At 49.6% G+C, this 17,060-nt stretch overlaps 1 protein-coding gene across 5 annotated transcripts in view; it reads right to left on the bottom strand.

The window, feature by feature from the left end:
• The window catches only part of LOC140429688 (glyoxylate reductase/hydroxypyruvate reductase-like), a 152,399-nt gene that overhangs the window by 36,047 nt on the left and 99,292 nt on the right, over window positions 1-17,060 (bottom strand). For all 5 annotated transcript variants that reach the window (XM_072516991.1, XM_072516993.1, XM_072516990.1 and 2 more), the window contains 3 exons: window positions 15,239-15,311; window positions 8,469-8,585; window positions 5,762-5,850 (listed from right to left, as the gene is read on the bottom strand). In XM_072516991.1, the coding sequence (XP_072373092.1) occupies window positions 5,762-5,850; window positions 8,469-8,585; window positions 15,239-15,311 (279 nt within the window). The remainder of the gene's footprint in view (window positions 1-5,761; window positions 5,851-8,468; window positions 8,586-15,238; window positions 15,312-17,060) is intronic.

The following is a 17,060-nucleotide window of genomic DNA, read 5'->3' as shown; positions in this document are numbered from 1 at the left end:
CCACGGGCCGCACGTGGCTTGCGGTGAGAAAGATGGCAGTGCCCACGGGCCGCACGTGGCTTGCGATGGGGAAAATGGCGGTGCCCCTGGTTCGCACGTGGGGTTGTAGGAACGCCGGGCCTGGAAACAGCGGCGACCGACCGGGCCTGGCAAACAGAAGCGAAGTGTCCTTTCTTCCCACACCCGTTGCAATTCGCGCTCCGCGCCGGGCAGCGCTGCCTGGGGTGTTTGTTTTGCCCGCAAAAATAACACTTGGGCCTCCCAGAGTTGGCTGGCTGCCACGCGGTGCAGGCTTGTGGTCAGCTGGTGTCGGCAGCTGGTGGGGCCCACGAGGGTGCCGCGCGGTCGGGGGCGTAGGACTGAACATTACGGGAGGCCGCTTCTAATGAATTAGCGAGCTGCCTAGTCCCCGCAAGATCGAGCGTACCCCCTTCCAGTAGCGCTGGCGGACATACTGGGGGGATAGCCTATCAGGGGAAAACAGCAGCAACCAGAGCAGTGGCACCACGGCTGGCTCTGATGTTCAGAAGGCAGGGTCAAAGCGCAGAAGAGCAATAGTAATAGGGGACTCTATAGTCAGGGGCACAGATAGGCGCTTCTGTGGACGTGAAAGAGACTCCAGGATGGTATGTTGCCTCCCTGGTGCCAGGGTCCAGGATGTCTCCGAACAGGTAGAGGGCATCCTGAAGGGGGAGGGCAAACAGGCAGAGGTCTTTGTACATATTGGTACTAACGACATAGGCAGGAAGGGGCATGAGGTCCTGCAGCAGGAGTTCAGGGAGCTAGGCAGAAAGTTAAAAGACAGGACCTCTAGGGTTGTAATCTCGGGATTACTCCCTGTGCCACGTGCCAGTGAGGCTAGAAATAGGAAGATAGAGCAGCTAAACACGTGGCTAAACAGCTGGTGTAGGAGGGAGGGTTTCCGTTATCTGGACCACTGGGAGCTCTTCCGGGGCAGGTGTGACCTATATAAGAAGGACGGGTTGCATCTAAACCGGAGAGGCATAAATATCCTGGCCGCGAGGTTTGCTAGTGTCACACGGGAGGGTTTAAACTAGTATGGCAGGGGGGTGGGCACGGGAGCAATAGGTCAGAAGGTGAGAGCATTGAGGGAGAACTAGGGAATAGGGACAGTGGGGCTCTGAGGCAGAGCAGACAGGGAGAAGTTGCTGAACACAGTGGGTCTGGTGGCCTGAAGTGCATATGTTTTAATGCAAGAAGTATTACGGGTAAGGCAGATGAACTTAGAGCTTGGATTAGTACTTGGAACTATGATGTTGTTGCCATTACAGAGACCTGGTTGAGGGAAGGGCAGGATTGGCAGCTAAACGTTCCAGGATTTAGATGTTTCAGGCGGGATAGAGGGGGATGTAAAAGGGCAGGCGGAATTGCGCTACTGGTTCGGGAGAATATCACAGCTGTACTGCGGGAGGACACCTCAGAGGGCAGTGAGGCTATATGGGTAGAGATCGGGGGCGAAATTCTCCTACCCGCCCCGCCACATTTCTGCCCCGACCGGCCGGCGGGAGTCTCCGTAACACCGGCCAGTCAATGGGGTTTCCCATTGTGGGGCAGCCCCATGCTGTCGGGAAACCCCCGGGCGCCGGCAAAACGGAGACTCCCGCCGGCAGAGAATGACGCCCCAGGAATAAGAAGGGTGCAGTCACAATGTTGGGGGTTTACTACAGGCCTCTCAACAGCCAGCGGGAGATAGAGGAGCAGATAGGTAGACAGATTTTGGAAAAGAGTAAAAACAACAGGGTTGTGGTGATGGGAGACTTCAACTTCCCCAATATTGAATGGGACTCACTTGGTGCCAGGGGCTTAGACAGGGCGGAGTTTGTAAGGAGCATCCAGGAGGGCTTCTTAAAACAATATGTAGACAGTCCAACTAGGGAAGGGGCGGTACTGGACCTGGTATTGGGGAATGAGCCCAGCCAGGTGGTAGATGTTTCAGTAGGGGAGCATTTCGGTAACAGTGACCACAATTCAGTAAGTTTTAAAGTACTGGTGGACAAGGATAAGAGTGGTCCTAGGATGAATGTGCTAAATTGGGGGAAGGCTAATTATAAAAATATTAGGCGGGAACTGAAGAACATAGATTGGGGGTGGATGTTTGAGGGCAAATCAACATCTGACATGTGGGAGGCTTTCAAGTGTCAGTTGAAAGGAATTCAGGACCGGCATGTTCCTGTGAGGAAGAAGGATAAATACAGCAATTTTCGGGAACCTTGGATAACGAGAGATATTATAGGCCTCGTCAAAAAGAAAAAGGAGGCATTTGTCAGGGCTAAAAGGCTGGGAACAGACGAAGCCTGCGTGGAATATAAGGAAAGTAGGAAGGAACTTAAGCAAGGAGTCAGGAGGGCTAGAAGGGGTCACGAAAAGTCATTGGCAAATAGGGTTAAGGAAAATCACAAGGCTTTTTACACGTACATAAAAAGCAAGAGGGTAGCCAGGGAAAGGGTTGGCCCACTGAAGGATAGGCAAGGGAATCTATGTGTGGAGCCAGAGGAAATGGGCGAGGTACTAAATGAATACTTTGCATCAGTATTCACCAAAGAGAAGAAATTGGTAGATGTTGAGTCTGGGGGAGGGTGTGGAGATAGCCTGGGTCACATTGAGTTCCAAAAAGGCGAGGTGTTGGGTGTCTTAAAAAATATTAAGGTAGATAAGTCCCCAGGGCCTGATGGGATCTACCCCAGAATACTGAAGGAGGCTAGAGAAGAAATTGCTGAGGCCTTGACAGAAATCTTTGGATCCTCACTGTCTTCAGGGGATTTCCCGGAGGACTGGAGAATAGCCCATGTTGTTCCTCTGTTTAAGAAGGGTAGCAAGGATAATCCCGGGAACGACAGGCCGGTGAGCCTTACTTCAGTGGTAGGGAAATTACTGGAGAGAATTCTACAAGACAGGATCTACTCCCATTTGGAAGCAAATGGACGTATTAGTGAGAGGCAGCACGGTTTTGTGAAGGGAAGGTCGTGTCTCACTAACTTGATAGAGTTTTTCGCCGAGATCACTCAGATGATTGATGCCGGTAGGGCAGTGGATGTTGTCTATATGGACTTCAGTAAGGCCTTTGACAAGGTCCCTCATGGTAGACTAGTACAAAAGGTGAAGTCACACGGGATCATGGGTGAGCTGGCAAGGTGGATACAGAACTGGCTAGGTCATAGAAGGCAGAGAGTAGCAATGGAAGGATGCTTTTCTAATTGGAGGGCTGTGACCAGCGGTGTTCCACAGGGATCAGTGCTGGGACCTTTGCTCTTTGTAGTATATATAAATGATTTGGAGGAAAATGTAACTGGTCTGATTAGTAAGTTTGCAGATGACACAAAGGTTGGTGGAATTGCGGATAGCGATGAGGACTGTCTGAGGATACAGCAGGATTTAGATTGTCTGGAGACTTGGGCGGAGAGATGGCAGATGGAGTTTAATCCGGACAAATGTGAGGTAATGCATTTTGGAAGGTGTAATGCAGGTAGGGAATATACAGTGAATGGTAGAACCCTCAAGAGTATTGAAAGTCAAAGAGATCCAGGAGTACAGGTCCACAGGTCATTGAAAGGGGCAACACAGGTGGAGAAGGTAGTCAAGAAGGCATACGGCATGCTTGCCTTCATTGGCCGGGGCATTGAGTATAAGAATTGGCAAGTCATGTTGCAGCTGTATAGAATCTTGGTTAGGCCACACTTGGAGTATAGTGTTCAATTCTGGTCGCCACACTACCAGAAGGATGTGGAGGCTTTAGAGAGGGTGCAGAAGAGATTTACCAGAATGTTGCCTGGTATGGAGGGCATTAGCTATGAGGAGCGGTTGAATAAACTTGGTTGTTCTCACTGGAACGAAGGAGGTTGAGGGGAGACCTGATAGAGGTCTACAAAATTATGAGGGGCATAGACAGAGTGGATAGTCAGAGGCTTTTCCCCAGGGTAGAGGGGTCAATTACTAGGGGTCATAGGTTTAAGGTGAGAGGGGCAAGGTTTAGAGTAGATGTACGAGGCAAGTCTTTTACGCAGAGGGTAGTGGGTGCCTGGAACTCGCTACCGGAGGAGGTGGTGGAAGCAGGGACGATAGTGACATTTAAGGGGCATCTTGACAAATACATGAATTGGATGGGAATAGAGGGATACGGACCCAGGAAGTGTAGAAGATTGTAGTTTAGTCGGGCAGCATGGTCGGCACGGGCTTGGAGGGCCGAAGGGCCTGTTCCTGTGCTGTACATTTCTTTGTATACACAGACTTCATGCCCGTGATGTAAGCATCTCTAATTAAAAGTTCTGTGTGCTGGACTGCCGAAACTGCCTGGCAGTTACAGTTTCTACCTAGAATGTGCAGGGCACGCCAGAAATCGTCCAGAGACTCCCCGGGGAGTTGCTGTCTCGTGGCCAGGAGGTGCCTGGCGTATACTTGATTTACTGGTCGAATGTAATGTCCCTTCAGGAGCTCCATCACTTCGGAGTAGGTGGGCGCATCCCAGGTGAGGGGAAAAATGTCAGGGCTCACCCGTGAATAGAGGACTCAGAGCTTCTGCGAGTCCGAGGGTTCTTCAGCGGCTGTCCTGAGGTAACTTTCGAAGGAGGCTTGCCAGTGGTCACAGGCGGACGTCGCGTTGGCTGCTTGAGGGCTCAGCTGCAGGCGATCAGGCTTGATGCGGAGATCCATCGTTTAAAAAATCTTGCTCAATAAATTGATGCACTATCAACTACCACAAAGACGAGAATAGTGGAACAATCAAGGCTTTATTGAGCAAGATGTTGTGCCTCCTGTAGCTGGAACCAGAATGGCTGCAGCACAGAACAGCACACACATTTATACGCCGCCTACTGGGTGGAGCCAGCAGGCAGGGATTTACCCATGTACCTCTATTATACGTGTCGTACCGTAATACATATAATATACTACTAGTGGTGACTACCACACAGACTGACTGGCGTTTTAATATGCCTGAACTGCAAGCTACCATCAAATGTTCGGTGTGCACGTACAAATCCCTTTGCTGATGCCCAGTGCACTTCCCATCAGAAGTTTGCATGCACCATTTCTGATGTCATGAGTGCTCAATGGTCCTGGGAGTGGCTCACAGAAGAGGCTACACAGCCCAACTGTGCTCCCCTCCATTATTAAAATCAAGCAGCAAAAACATACAGATCTGAAACTCTGTCCGAACATGCTGGCTCAAATTACAACTGAGCCCTTTTAAGTATGAATGACGTACAAACCAAGACTACATGCAGGTCTGACAATCAACTTTGTAATTATTATCCATCTTCAGTGAAGGGTAGTCAAGGTGCAGCTGGAGTTTGAGAAGAATAAAGCCCTCACAGAGCACTTGAAATCCTGATTCTTAAATGACAGGAAGTCAGCGTGCAGGATGTTTGTTTTAAAATAAGACCTTCCAATGAGACTGTGTAGTGAAGTAGAAACACAATCTTCTCCCTACCTCCCACCTGAATTACCAGTCAAAATTGATTATTCCAGATTTTTGGGTGGAACTTTTTTATTTTGAGCTTTGGACTCCATTCCCCCCCCCCCCCCCCCCCCGCCCACCCCGTGTCATCCACCATTCTTTGTCCAGAGAGTGGGAGGAGACCTGTGCCCTTCTTCTGAATAATATAGCCCTGTGTCTAATCAATGGAAGCTTGTAAGAAATGCAAAGTGATTCTTCCTTGGATTTTCTTTTCCTTTCTGTGAGAATGGATTAAGACAGGCTAAACAGTCTTCTTGTCTACAATTATTTTTGTGATGAATGACTCACCTATTCTTCCCAGTCCCACGATCCCCACAGTGCTGTCGGACAGTCCATTGCCACAAAGCCACATGGGTTTCCATGTGCCCCAGCCACCGCTGGAAGTAGAAGAGTTTCAGGTTATAAGAGCGTTGCAGATTGGATCGAATCAACTTGAAACCTTTTTTGAACATCACATTTTGAAAGATGAAAGAACCATTCTAATACATAAACTTGCTGAGCTAGAAAAATATACAGGTCCAGAAACTGGCTATGGCCCATTTTTGATCGTAGGCAGTCCCACAGTCCAAAGACGTGCAGGTTAGGTGGATTGGCCATGCTAAATTGCCCTTAGTGTCCAAAAAGGTTAGGAGGGGTTATTGGGTTACGGGGATAGGGTGGAAGTGAGGGCTTAGGTGGGTCGGTGCAGACTCGATGGGCCGAATGGCCTCCTTCTGCACTGTATGTTCCATGTTCTAGATTGGGTTTTGGGTCTTATTGACATTATTTGGAAGAACTGCTGAATTTCAGGTGCTTGCCTCATTTCAACAACTCATGAACTCATTAACTCAGTGGAGCAGTTCTGGTGAACTTTGAGCAATGAGTGAGTCTCTAGCATAGATTTCAACCCAAAATGCCCGGTTTGCCACCCAAAAATGGCTTACTATCCTATTTGCATCAGAGCTCTGACAGCTGCCATACTCGAAGGAACCTCTCAACAACCAGCAGAAATGCTGCCAGTTTTAAGCAGGACCCAACGCACACCCTGAAGACCCAACCGCCCATCAGGTCAGGGAAAGACCCAGAGGGGGACAGGCATCATTGGTCGTTCGAGGAGATGATGGACAGCATGTACTGCAGGAGGCTCCGTCTCAGCAATGAGGCAGTGCAGCACCTACGCCATGTCCTTGTGGACTTGGCACCCGTGGAGGAGGACACCCACTCCTGGTGGCCTTGAAGGTCACTACAGCCCTGAACTTTATTTATTTTAAATTTAGAGGACCCAATTATATTTTTTCAATTAAGGGGCAATTTAGCATAGCCAATCCACCTACCCTGCACATCGTTCTGTGTTGTGGGGATGAGACCATGCAGACACGGAGAGACCTGTCTTCTAGGAGAATGGTACACCAAATGGGAGTGAAAAATATACGTAGGACAGGTAGAAGGGGTGGTCTTAGAATGAGGAGAGACGAAAGGAGGCACATCTGTAAATTAACCTCCGAGGTCCCAGAGAAACTAACTGTCTGTCTGCTTTGTTCTGGGATCGAAGCTGAGCCACCTCTCAGAACAGGGACATACCAGTTAACAGAGGTTGGTCGTTATCAGAGGTTGGCCTAATAACTCGATTATATACTCCAATCTTTCTTTGTAATCCAAGAGGAGGTATTTAGCCTAATCCAATTGAATTAATTAGGAGAGATAGAAATAATGACAGGTCGATGTAATGTATATTTTATATTCATGCATGGGTTGTGGGTATTGCTGGCAATGATAGAATGGTTGCAGCGGAGGTCATTAGACTCGAGCATGTCCATGTTAGACCTCCTATAAGAATTAGTTAGCTAATCCCACACCCTGCCTTTCCCCCGTAGTCCTGCAATATTTTTCTCTTCAGGTGACTATCTATTTCCCAATCTTCCTCTGCCGAATGCTAAGGCAGCGCATTGCAGATCCTGACCATTTCCTGCATAAAGACGTTTTTCCTCATGTCGCCTCTGTTTTCCTTTTGCCAATCACTGCCTCTGGTTCACTGCCCTTCCGCCGCCGATGGGAACAGTTTCCCCCTATCTACTTTGCCCAATGCAGGATTTTATTGCCCATCCCTAGTTACCTTGGGAAGGTGATTATCATAGATTATCATAGAATTTACAGTACAGAAGGAGGCCATTCGGCCCATCGAGTCTGCACCGGCTCTTGGAAAGAGCACCCTACCCAAGGTCCACACCTCCACCCTATCCCCATAACTCAATAACCCCACCCAACACTAAGGGCAATTTTGGACACTAAGGGCAATTTATCATGGCCAATCCACCTAACTTGCACATCTTTGGACTGTGGGAGGAAACCGGAGCACCCGGAGGAAACCCACACACACACGGGGAGGATATGCAGACTCCGCACAGACAGTGACCCAAGCCGGAATCGAACCTGGGACCCTGGAGCTGTGAAGCAATTGTGCTATCCACAATGCTACCGTGCTGCCCTTGTGGTGGGTCTTCTTAAATTTTCCCCAGCCGCACCCTCAGAACAGTAACCAGTGAAGGATTAGCAACATGGGTCCGAATGAGATTTTGCTTTCACAGGACACAAAAAGTGCCCACATTATTTAGAGGGAAAACCCAGAAATAAATGTAATTTGTAGCACTTGAACCTTTGTGTATTGTAAAAATCGGCTGAAGGACAAAGCTAATTTTGTATTTGAAAATGGGCACATGTTGGCTGGAATTCTCCGGCAGTTGCGATCACTTTTCCCACCAGCAGCACATCTCCGCCCACTGGTTTCCTGGCAGCATGGGTTGGCTACAATGACAAATCTCATTGACAAGTGGCGGGAATTCAGAATTCCGCCACCAGGAAATGACGCGCTGCAGAGAAAGACACAGCTGGGGGACCAGCAATCCCATCCCTCATCTTCGATACAACTGACATGGTAACTGCACACAACTGAATCCAATCCCCTTTGCTTTAAACATTAAGTGATAAATTTCAGGCAGTAACATAAAGGTCAACTTACTTTTTGGCTTCAGCTACTGCCTCCATCAGTCGACGAGCCGTCGCCAAGAGCAAGGCCACGGTGAGTTCAGCAGTGGCATTGGTCAGGACATCGGGGGTGTAGCCCACTCGAATTCCCCTTCAAACACAGGAAATATGGAAATCATTATTCCACTTTGCAATAGGCTCAGTCACTGTGTAATTTTCAAACTTGTCTTGAACTTTTTTTGTGTTTAAAGTTAAAGGCAGGGTTTGCCTCACACCTGGAAACCAGAGACCTGTAGGAAGTGGCCTTTGTTTGTTAGCCACAGACAGTTTTGATGTTCTGATTACATTAAGCTAACCCACAGCTACTGAGCAGTGAACAACACTTGTGCTGTGCCAATTGTTTCGAGCAGCCATTACTAGAGACAGATGAATAAATAAAGCCCTGAAAGACAGATTCACAGTTTTTCATCTCATTGAACTCACAATGACATTTGGATGAATCAAAGAGAAAAAGGATATTAAACATGAGTGTTTATGGGGCTGCTAGAAGGAGGACATAATGGAGAGATTCCGTCATAAATGAGGAACAGGCTTGTGATACAAAAAAAGTGTAATAACTGCAAGAGTCAAATTGAGTGACGGTGTGTTTTCACCATCATTAACAATATTAACATTCTTGCTGACCTGGTGGTCAGGTTGCACATTTTGGATATCTGAAAGGAGAAAGAAAGAAGGGTATGGTTGTAGTGGAGAGAGTGGAGGAAAACAAGAAGTGTATGCTCACACCATCTGCAGCCTATAAATCCGAAGAGATTGTGGAATGAGGAAGAAGTGGGATATAAGAAGGGGAATTAAGTTTGAGGATACTCTCATCTTTGCTGATTTCAGCCTGACCGTTGACCACTGCTTCAGCAATGGGCATTTCCGTAATGGTCAGCACTGTCTCCACCATGGGGTTAGGTTGGGCAAGCACATCTATCTGTTCCTGAATTGGCCTTGTAGCCTCCAATTGTCCACCATGTTGTGACATGCCTTTAAGGAATAGCAGCAGGCATCACTAGAAGTGAAGTGTGTCATCTAATCCAGTCTTAGTTTCACTTGGGCTTGTGAGCTGAAAACACACACCGCTCCAGTGCTGATGTCTTCAAGCTTTCTATCCGTGTATTTATGTTCTAATCTGCCCAGTTTAAATAAATGAACCCACAACACAGTAAGTGTTTGGTGCCTTTATATCATTAGAAAAACACAGCATAGTGTTCAGGGATGGTCAAACAGCCTGGCAACAAGATTAAATACAGATCAGGACATGGTGAACAGCCTTAAAATGTGCTACATAGCATGAGATGACCCTTGATGTTTTAATCAGACCACAACAAGTTCACGGTGTTGACATCACATCTTGGTGACTGCACAGAAAGGATTTAAAGACATTGTGCAGAGAGTGTACTCAAATGAAGAGCTGGTCAGCAGATGGATCACTCGTGGTGAGATTGCAATGCATAACCTGTCAGTTCCTGAGAGGAACAATGCGTTGAGAGGACCAGCATGAGTTTAGTTCAGCTGGAAAGACTAGTGGCCTGGGCAAAGTCTTCATATAAAAGTTTGCGATTATAAAGTGTGGCTTCAGGACAATTAAATATAATGAATAAAATGAGGAGAAACGTCAAAGTGATATTGTTAGCATATCCACTAAGAACCCTAGTTTGAATGGGATGCAGCTGACCGACTATCCGAACTCTCCCTGTTTAGATATGTGTGGTGAATGTATTATGCCAATAATCCACCATTGTATTTGTATCTGTGCTGTTGCCCTTGTATTTGTATCTGTGCTGTGCTGTTGCCCTTGTGGGCTCCTCCTATGGGCCATTGTATGGCATTATCCAAAGGGGAACATGTTGGGGCCTGTACAGGCTCGGCCCCTTGAAGGGAGGTATAAAGAGCAGTCGACCTGTCGGTGGTTCTAAGTATTGGATCAGTCGCAGGCAGACACTGTTCTAAGTTGATTAAAGCCACAGTTTACTTCTACTCCCGTCTCGAGTGAATTGATGGTCGCATCAATTTAATCAACTTAAACGCAACTATGGAATCGGCCCTCAAACCTGACCGACTGGAACTCGATCCGCAGGCCGTGGAAGCGAAATAAATTTTTTCGCACTGCCTGCTTCAAGGCATATTTCGCAGCCTCCTTCACAACTTCCGTCACCGACGAACAGAAGCTGAGCCTCCTCCACGCACAGGTGAGCCATCGAATCTCTGTTCAACCCGACGAGGCCTCCTCCTACGCAGAACCCCTCGCGATGCTCGAACACCTCTATGTACGTGAATGAGGTCTACGCGCGACACATCCTCACCACTCGCCGCCAGCGCCCCGGGGAATCGCTAGAAGACTACCTACGCGACCTCAAAGCCCTCACACGCAGCTGAAACTATCAGGCCGTTACGGCCACTCAACATATGGAACTCGCCGTCCGAGACGTCTACGTGGCGGGAGTCCGGTCCAACCACGTGAGACAGCACCTCCTCGAAAAGGGGGCCCTGGACCTGGATCAGACGGTAAAGTTAGCCTCCTCTCTGGAAGTAGCGTTCCAGAGCCTTAACGCGTTCCCGGCTGACCACGCGACCCCCTCGTGGACCCTGACCAAAGACTACCCCAGGCCTGTGCCGCGCGGCCGCCCGCCCACCATGGAGGACTACCCTGCTAATTCTGCGGCCAGTCCCAACACCCCCGGCAGAACTGCCCGGCCCGTAACGCGAACTGCAGCAGCTGCGGGAGAAAAGGACATTTCACCAAAGTTTGCCTGGCCAGGTCCAAGAACTCTAACTCACAGGCCCGATCCTCAGACTCACAGGCCAGCAGTGTGGCAGCGTGTCTGCCGACTCCACCCCCTGTAGATGCGTCATCAGCCTCGTACTATCCGTGGGGGCAGCCATCTTCCAGCCCTCACAGCACGTGCCACTCACGGGGGCTGCCATCTTGGCCATCCTCTCCCACGCGGCCGGCCACATGCGATCCATGGGGCCGCCATCTTGGACGCCATCTTCCTCACCGCTCGCCACGCTCGACCAACGGGGGCCACCATCTTGGCCGCCATCTGCTACGCCGCTCGACGCATACGATCAACAAGGGCAGCCATCACGGAACCACCCCAATACCTCCGACCACGCCAGCTACCCACAACTCAGCGTGGTCACCCTGGACCAGTCGCGACCCAAGCACCTCCGGAGCTCCATGATGACTGTCCCGGTAAACGGGTGCGAGCGCCTTGCCTTTTTGACTCCGGAGCACAGAGAGCTTCATCCTCCCGGACATGGTAAGACGCTGCTCGCTCCCAATTTTCCCGGCGCACCAAACCATCTCCCTCGCCTCTGGGTCGCACTCGGTGCAAATCCGAGGGTGGATTACTGCAACCCTCGCAATACAGGGCACCTCGTACGCCAATTTTAAATTATATGTGCTCCCAGACCTCTGCGCTCCTCTCCTATTGGGACTAGATTTCCAATGCAACCTCAGGAGCCTAACCCTGAAGTTCGGGGGGGCCCCTACCCCCACTCACGATATGCAGCCTCGCAACCCTAAAAGTCGACCTTCCCCCACTCTTCGCAAACTTCACCGCCGACTGCAAACCAGTCGCCACCAGAAGCAGGCGGTAGAGCATGCAGGACAGGACTTTTATCAGGTCCGAGGTCCAGCGACTCTTGCGGGATGGAGTCATGGAGGCCAGCAATAGCCCCTGGAGAGCTCAGGTGGTGGTCATCAAGACCAGGGAAAAGAACCGGATGGTTGTAGATTACAGCCAAACCATAAACCGGTACACGCAACACGGATGTGTACACCCTTCCCCGGATTGCAGACATGGTAAACCAGATCGCACACTACCGGGTGTTCTCCACGGTGGATCTGAAGTTTGCATACCCCCAGCTCCCAATCCGCCCGGAGGACCGCCACTACACGGCTTTTGAGGCAGACAGCCGCCTTTTCCACTTCCTCCGGGTCCCCTTTGGCGTCACGAATGGGGTTTAGGTGTTCCAAAGAACAATGGACCGAATGGTGGACCGGTACGGGCTGCGGGCCACATTTCCGTACTTGGACAATGTCACCATCTGCGGCCATGATCAGCAGGACCATGACGCCAACCTCCATAGATTTCTCCAAACCGCCTAAACCTCACGTACAACAAGGAGAAATGCGTTTTCTGCACAACCAGACTAGCCATCCTCGGCTATGTCGTGGAAAACAGGGTTCTAGGACCCGACCCTGACCGTATGCGCCCCCTCCTGCCACTCCCCCTCCCCCACTCTCCAAGGCCCTGAAGAGGTGCCTCGGGTTCTTTTTCATATTATGCCCAGTGGGCCCCCAACTATGCGGACAAAGCCTGCACACTAATCCAGGCCACCATCTTCCCACTGGCGACTGAGGCCCGCCAGGCCTTCAGCTGCATCAAGGTGGACATCGCCAAAGCCGCGATGCGCACGGTGGACGAGTCCGTCCCCTTCCAGGTGGACAGCGACGCATCGGAGGTCGCTCTCGCCGCTACCCTCCATCAAGCAGGCAGACCGGTAGTGATTTTCTCGCGTACCCTCACCACCTCTGAAAATCGGAACTCCTCAGTTTAAAAAGAGGCCCAAGCCATCGTGGAAGCCATATTGCACTGGAGGCACTACCTCGCTGGTAGGAGGTTTACCCTCGTCACCGACCAACGATCGGTAGCCTTCATGTTCGATAATACGCAGCGGGGCAAAATCAAGAACGATAAGATCTTGAGGTGGAGGATCGAACTCTCCACCTACAATTACGATATAATATATCATCCTGGGAAGCTCAACAAGCCCCCAGATGCCCTGTCCCGCGGCACATGCGCCAGCGCGCAAGATGACCGACTACGGGCTATCCATGATGACCTCTGCCACCCCGGGGTCAGCCGGCTTATCCACTATATCAAGGCCCCCAACCTGCCCTACTCCACCAAGGAGGTCAGAGCTATGACCAGGGACTGCCAGATCTGTGCGGAGTGTCAACCGCACTTCTATCAACCAGATAAGGCCCACCTGGTGAAGGCATCCCGGCCCTTTGAGTGCCTCAGTATCGATTTCAAAGGGCCCCTCCCCTCCAATAACCACAATACATATTTCCTCAAAATTACTGATGAGTTCTCCCGCTTCCCCTTTGCCATCCCTTGCCCCGACATGACCACGTCCACCGTCATTAAAGCCCTACATAGTGTCTTCACCCTGTTTGGGTGCATCGCTGGCAGGACCAGAGAATCCCACCGCCAGCAAATGGTCGGCGAATTCAGGCTTGTGTTTTAGTCAAATCACTAGCCAAAATCAGACCTAACTGGGGAGCTACACTGAACATGTGCAGCATATATTTACAGGAATAATACCTGGATTCGAAGGGTAAATTGTAAAGAGAGTTTGCACAAATTAAGGTCATATTCCCTGGAATTTAGAACGTTAATGGGACAATCTGATTGAAGTTTAATATATTGGTCGGAATTCTCCGGTCATTGCGATTCACTTTTCCCAGAGAATCCCGCCACCAGTGAACGGCGTGCCACCGAGAAACACGTGTCCGGGGAACCGGAGAATTCAACCCAATAAAGGAAGGGCTAGTTTTTTTCTAACTTCCCTTAAAGGGGAGTCCAGTACTGTGGACAACACTGAGGGCACAGTCTAAAGATTAGAGACAGGCCTTTCAGGAATGAAACTAAATGCTGAACTTTATGAGCCACTTATGGGCAGGAAAACAGGCAGGTGGACCCGTAAATTAGGGCACCATGTCATTGGCGGCATACACACTGCCAGTCCACCCACCCCTACCTGCTCTGTCACCTGTCTGTCGCCCAGTTGAGGCTCTTAAGTGGGAAATTAATGCTCAATTAAAGTCTCATACCCCCCTCATGATGCCTAGTATGTCTCTCAGCTCCTCGCTGGAGCTCGACAGCCTGACCCTGGAGAGATCTTGGACATATCTCAATGTGCAGGTCCAACTCTGACACCACCTGCATTACCAACAATGACCACTGCCCCTGCATGGCACTGCCAGTGTGCAGAGCTGCTAGCCTTTGATTGGCTGGCAGTTCTGTGAGGTGGGAATTCCTCCTGGAGTCAGAGGGAAGTCCTGCCTCACACTAATAAAAGCGGCAGTTCCCTAAATGTTAACGAGGGCGAGTCGGCTAAACAGATGTGGGCCCAGCCCCAAAATTTACATTGGTGTGCAGGGAGCCCGCTCTCAGTGCAAAATCTAGCCCCAAGAAACTTCTACACAAAAAGGGTAGTGAAAGTTTGAAACATTCTACTGGAAATGTCAATTGATGCTAAGTTAATTGTTAATTTTAAATCTGAGATTGATAGAGTTTTGTCAATCTCGGGTATCAAGGAATTTGGGGCAAAGAGGGTTGTATGGAGTTATCTCCCAGACTAGCCATGATCTTTTTGAATGGTCTATTCCTGTTCCTATGTGATGGCTCAATTAATTTAACTCTAACAGCCAGCAGGCAGGAGAGATCCTTCCACGCCCCCCCCCCCCCCCCCCCCCGCCCCCAACTAGTCTGGGCTGAAATTGAACCCAAAACCCAGTGATGATAGGCTAGTGTCTGATCCATTGTGTTACTTGAGTCGGGTGTCTATATTTCTCAAGAGTGTAGATATCGGATAACAATAAGCATAGCACATTGCTGTATAGTTTGTGAGATTCAAAACTCTACAATAAATAGGCAAGTTAATGAGAGTATAACATTATACATAAGGGTCTTTTAGTGTATGAAATTGATAACATTGGCATTTTATTTTCAAATATTTTACCTTTTTTTAATTTCTTCCGGAGAGAGATGATCAAACCCCACCGACATGGTGCTGATAACTTTCAATTTGGGCCCTATATCAGGAAAAAAAATCTCAAAATGAAATCAAGCACATAGCAGTTCTGTACAATGTTGAACTTAGCCTGAGAATTAAAAAGTTTTCACATTTTACTAGCTAGCTATTGCAGCCAATGAGAATTGTTATTACATTACGAGCGTCCAATTGAAGGCCTGGGTGAGCCTCGTCTCTGTCGCAGAAATTCTGTCTCAGAGTGGGAGGTTATAAGTTCAAGACTCATTCAAGACAGTTCTGCAGATGAGAGTTCCAGGACTGGATTTAACATGACGCCGTAGTCCCTGCTGTTTTGGCTAAAAGGTCCGTGTGGGATGTCCACTCATGAGTAATTTGGCTGCCTGATAGGAATTGGGCAGCCTTTTTACTATTAATTGAGTTGAGGCATGACTTCCACCCCTCAGTAACAGGCGGTGATTGTGTGGTTGCACAAATTTGTCGAGAAGGAAAAGATTGTACGACGGGCCAGGGAGAAGTGCGACTGTGAATGGGAGGCGAATTGTATCCAAATATATCAAGATATTGGTGCAAAGCTGGCAAAGAGACATGTAGGATTCAACAGGGCCAAGGCGGTGTTGTAGGGAGATTTGGTTTGAGGTGCTGTACCCGGCGAAACTTTGGGTTACACTTGAAGGCCGGGAGGACTATTTTGAAACACCAGAAGAGGCTGAAGAGGCTAATGACTTTATAAGGTATCATAAACTGGGGGAGAACTGGGAGTTGGTGTGAAATGGAGGAACTGTATCTGCAAAGGTTGGAAGTTATGGTAGTTATATGTTGCCAGAGGATGGGATTTATTTTGTCTTTTTTTTCTTGTACTTTGGGGAATTATACATTTGAAAGTTTGTAAACACCCCCCCAGCCATGCCGTCTGTGGTGTTTTTCTTTTTGGAGAAGACGATTTGTGACTTTGGGTGTTTTTTTCTTTCCGGGTAAGGGGTGTGTATGGTGGGGCCCGCTGGATGGGGTTGTAATTTGAGGGGTATTCAGGTGGTGGTGGGGCCGCTTGCACAAGCCAAGAAGGAATTGGGGGGGGGGGGGAGGTTGTGCAGGGGAGGGGGCTTTGAGCGGGAGCTGCCACGCTGGCAGGTAATGCTGGTGAATGGAGGTGAGGTGGAGAGAAGGCCGTGAGTGGTGTCGGGGTCGGAAAGGGGGAGGGGGATTGCGATTTGGCAGAGTTGGAGACTGAGCGCAATCATGGATGGAGAGGGGAACTATTTTGGATGGGCCTGATTGAGGTGGTTTTGGATGAGGTAGAGCCAGAGAGGGACGATGGAGGACGGCAGAGGGAAGTAGAGGAGCAAGCCTCCGGTAAGAATTGCAACATGGAACGTTCAGGGGTTAAATGGACGGTTAAGAAGTCCCGAGTTGGACTTCCGGTGACGGCGGGCGGGAGGCGGCTGCACAATGGAGGGCTCCCGTTCGGGAACAGCATTTACGGGGCTTTAAGCCCGGTCCCAGGGTCCACGGAGGCGCCAGAAGCAGGGAGAAGGCACGGAGGAGACACAGTGAAGACACAGAAAAAAAAAGAAAAATGTCGAGGGTGAGCAAAAAAACGGCCATTAAAAAAACAGGTGAAGGGCCGTCGAGGAGTGGAAAGGTCACCGCGGGGTCACCAAGAAAAATGGAGGCTGGAGCACCAGGGGAGGCCGCATTGCTTACGGCTGAAGAAATAACTAAGGTGATGGTGGCGGAATTCGAAAAGCAGTTGGCGCAGATTGCGAAATGTATGGAGACGGCGAGGAGGGAG

Source organism: Scyliorhinus torazame, chromosome 9 (assembly GCF_047496885.1).
Source record: "Scyliorhinus torazame isolate Kashiwa2021f chromosome 9, sScyTor2.1, whole genome shotgun sequence".
NCBI lineage: Eukaryota > Metazoa > Chordata > Chondrichthyes > Carcharhiniformes > Scyliorhinidae > Scyliorhinus > Scyliorhinus torazame.
The sequence above is the reverse complement of the archived record's forward strand: the minus strand, read 5'-3'. Positions and strand labels throughout refer to the sequence as shown.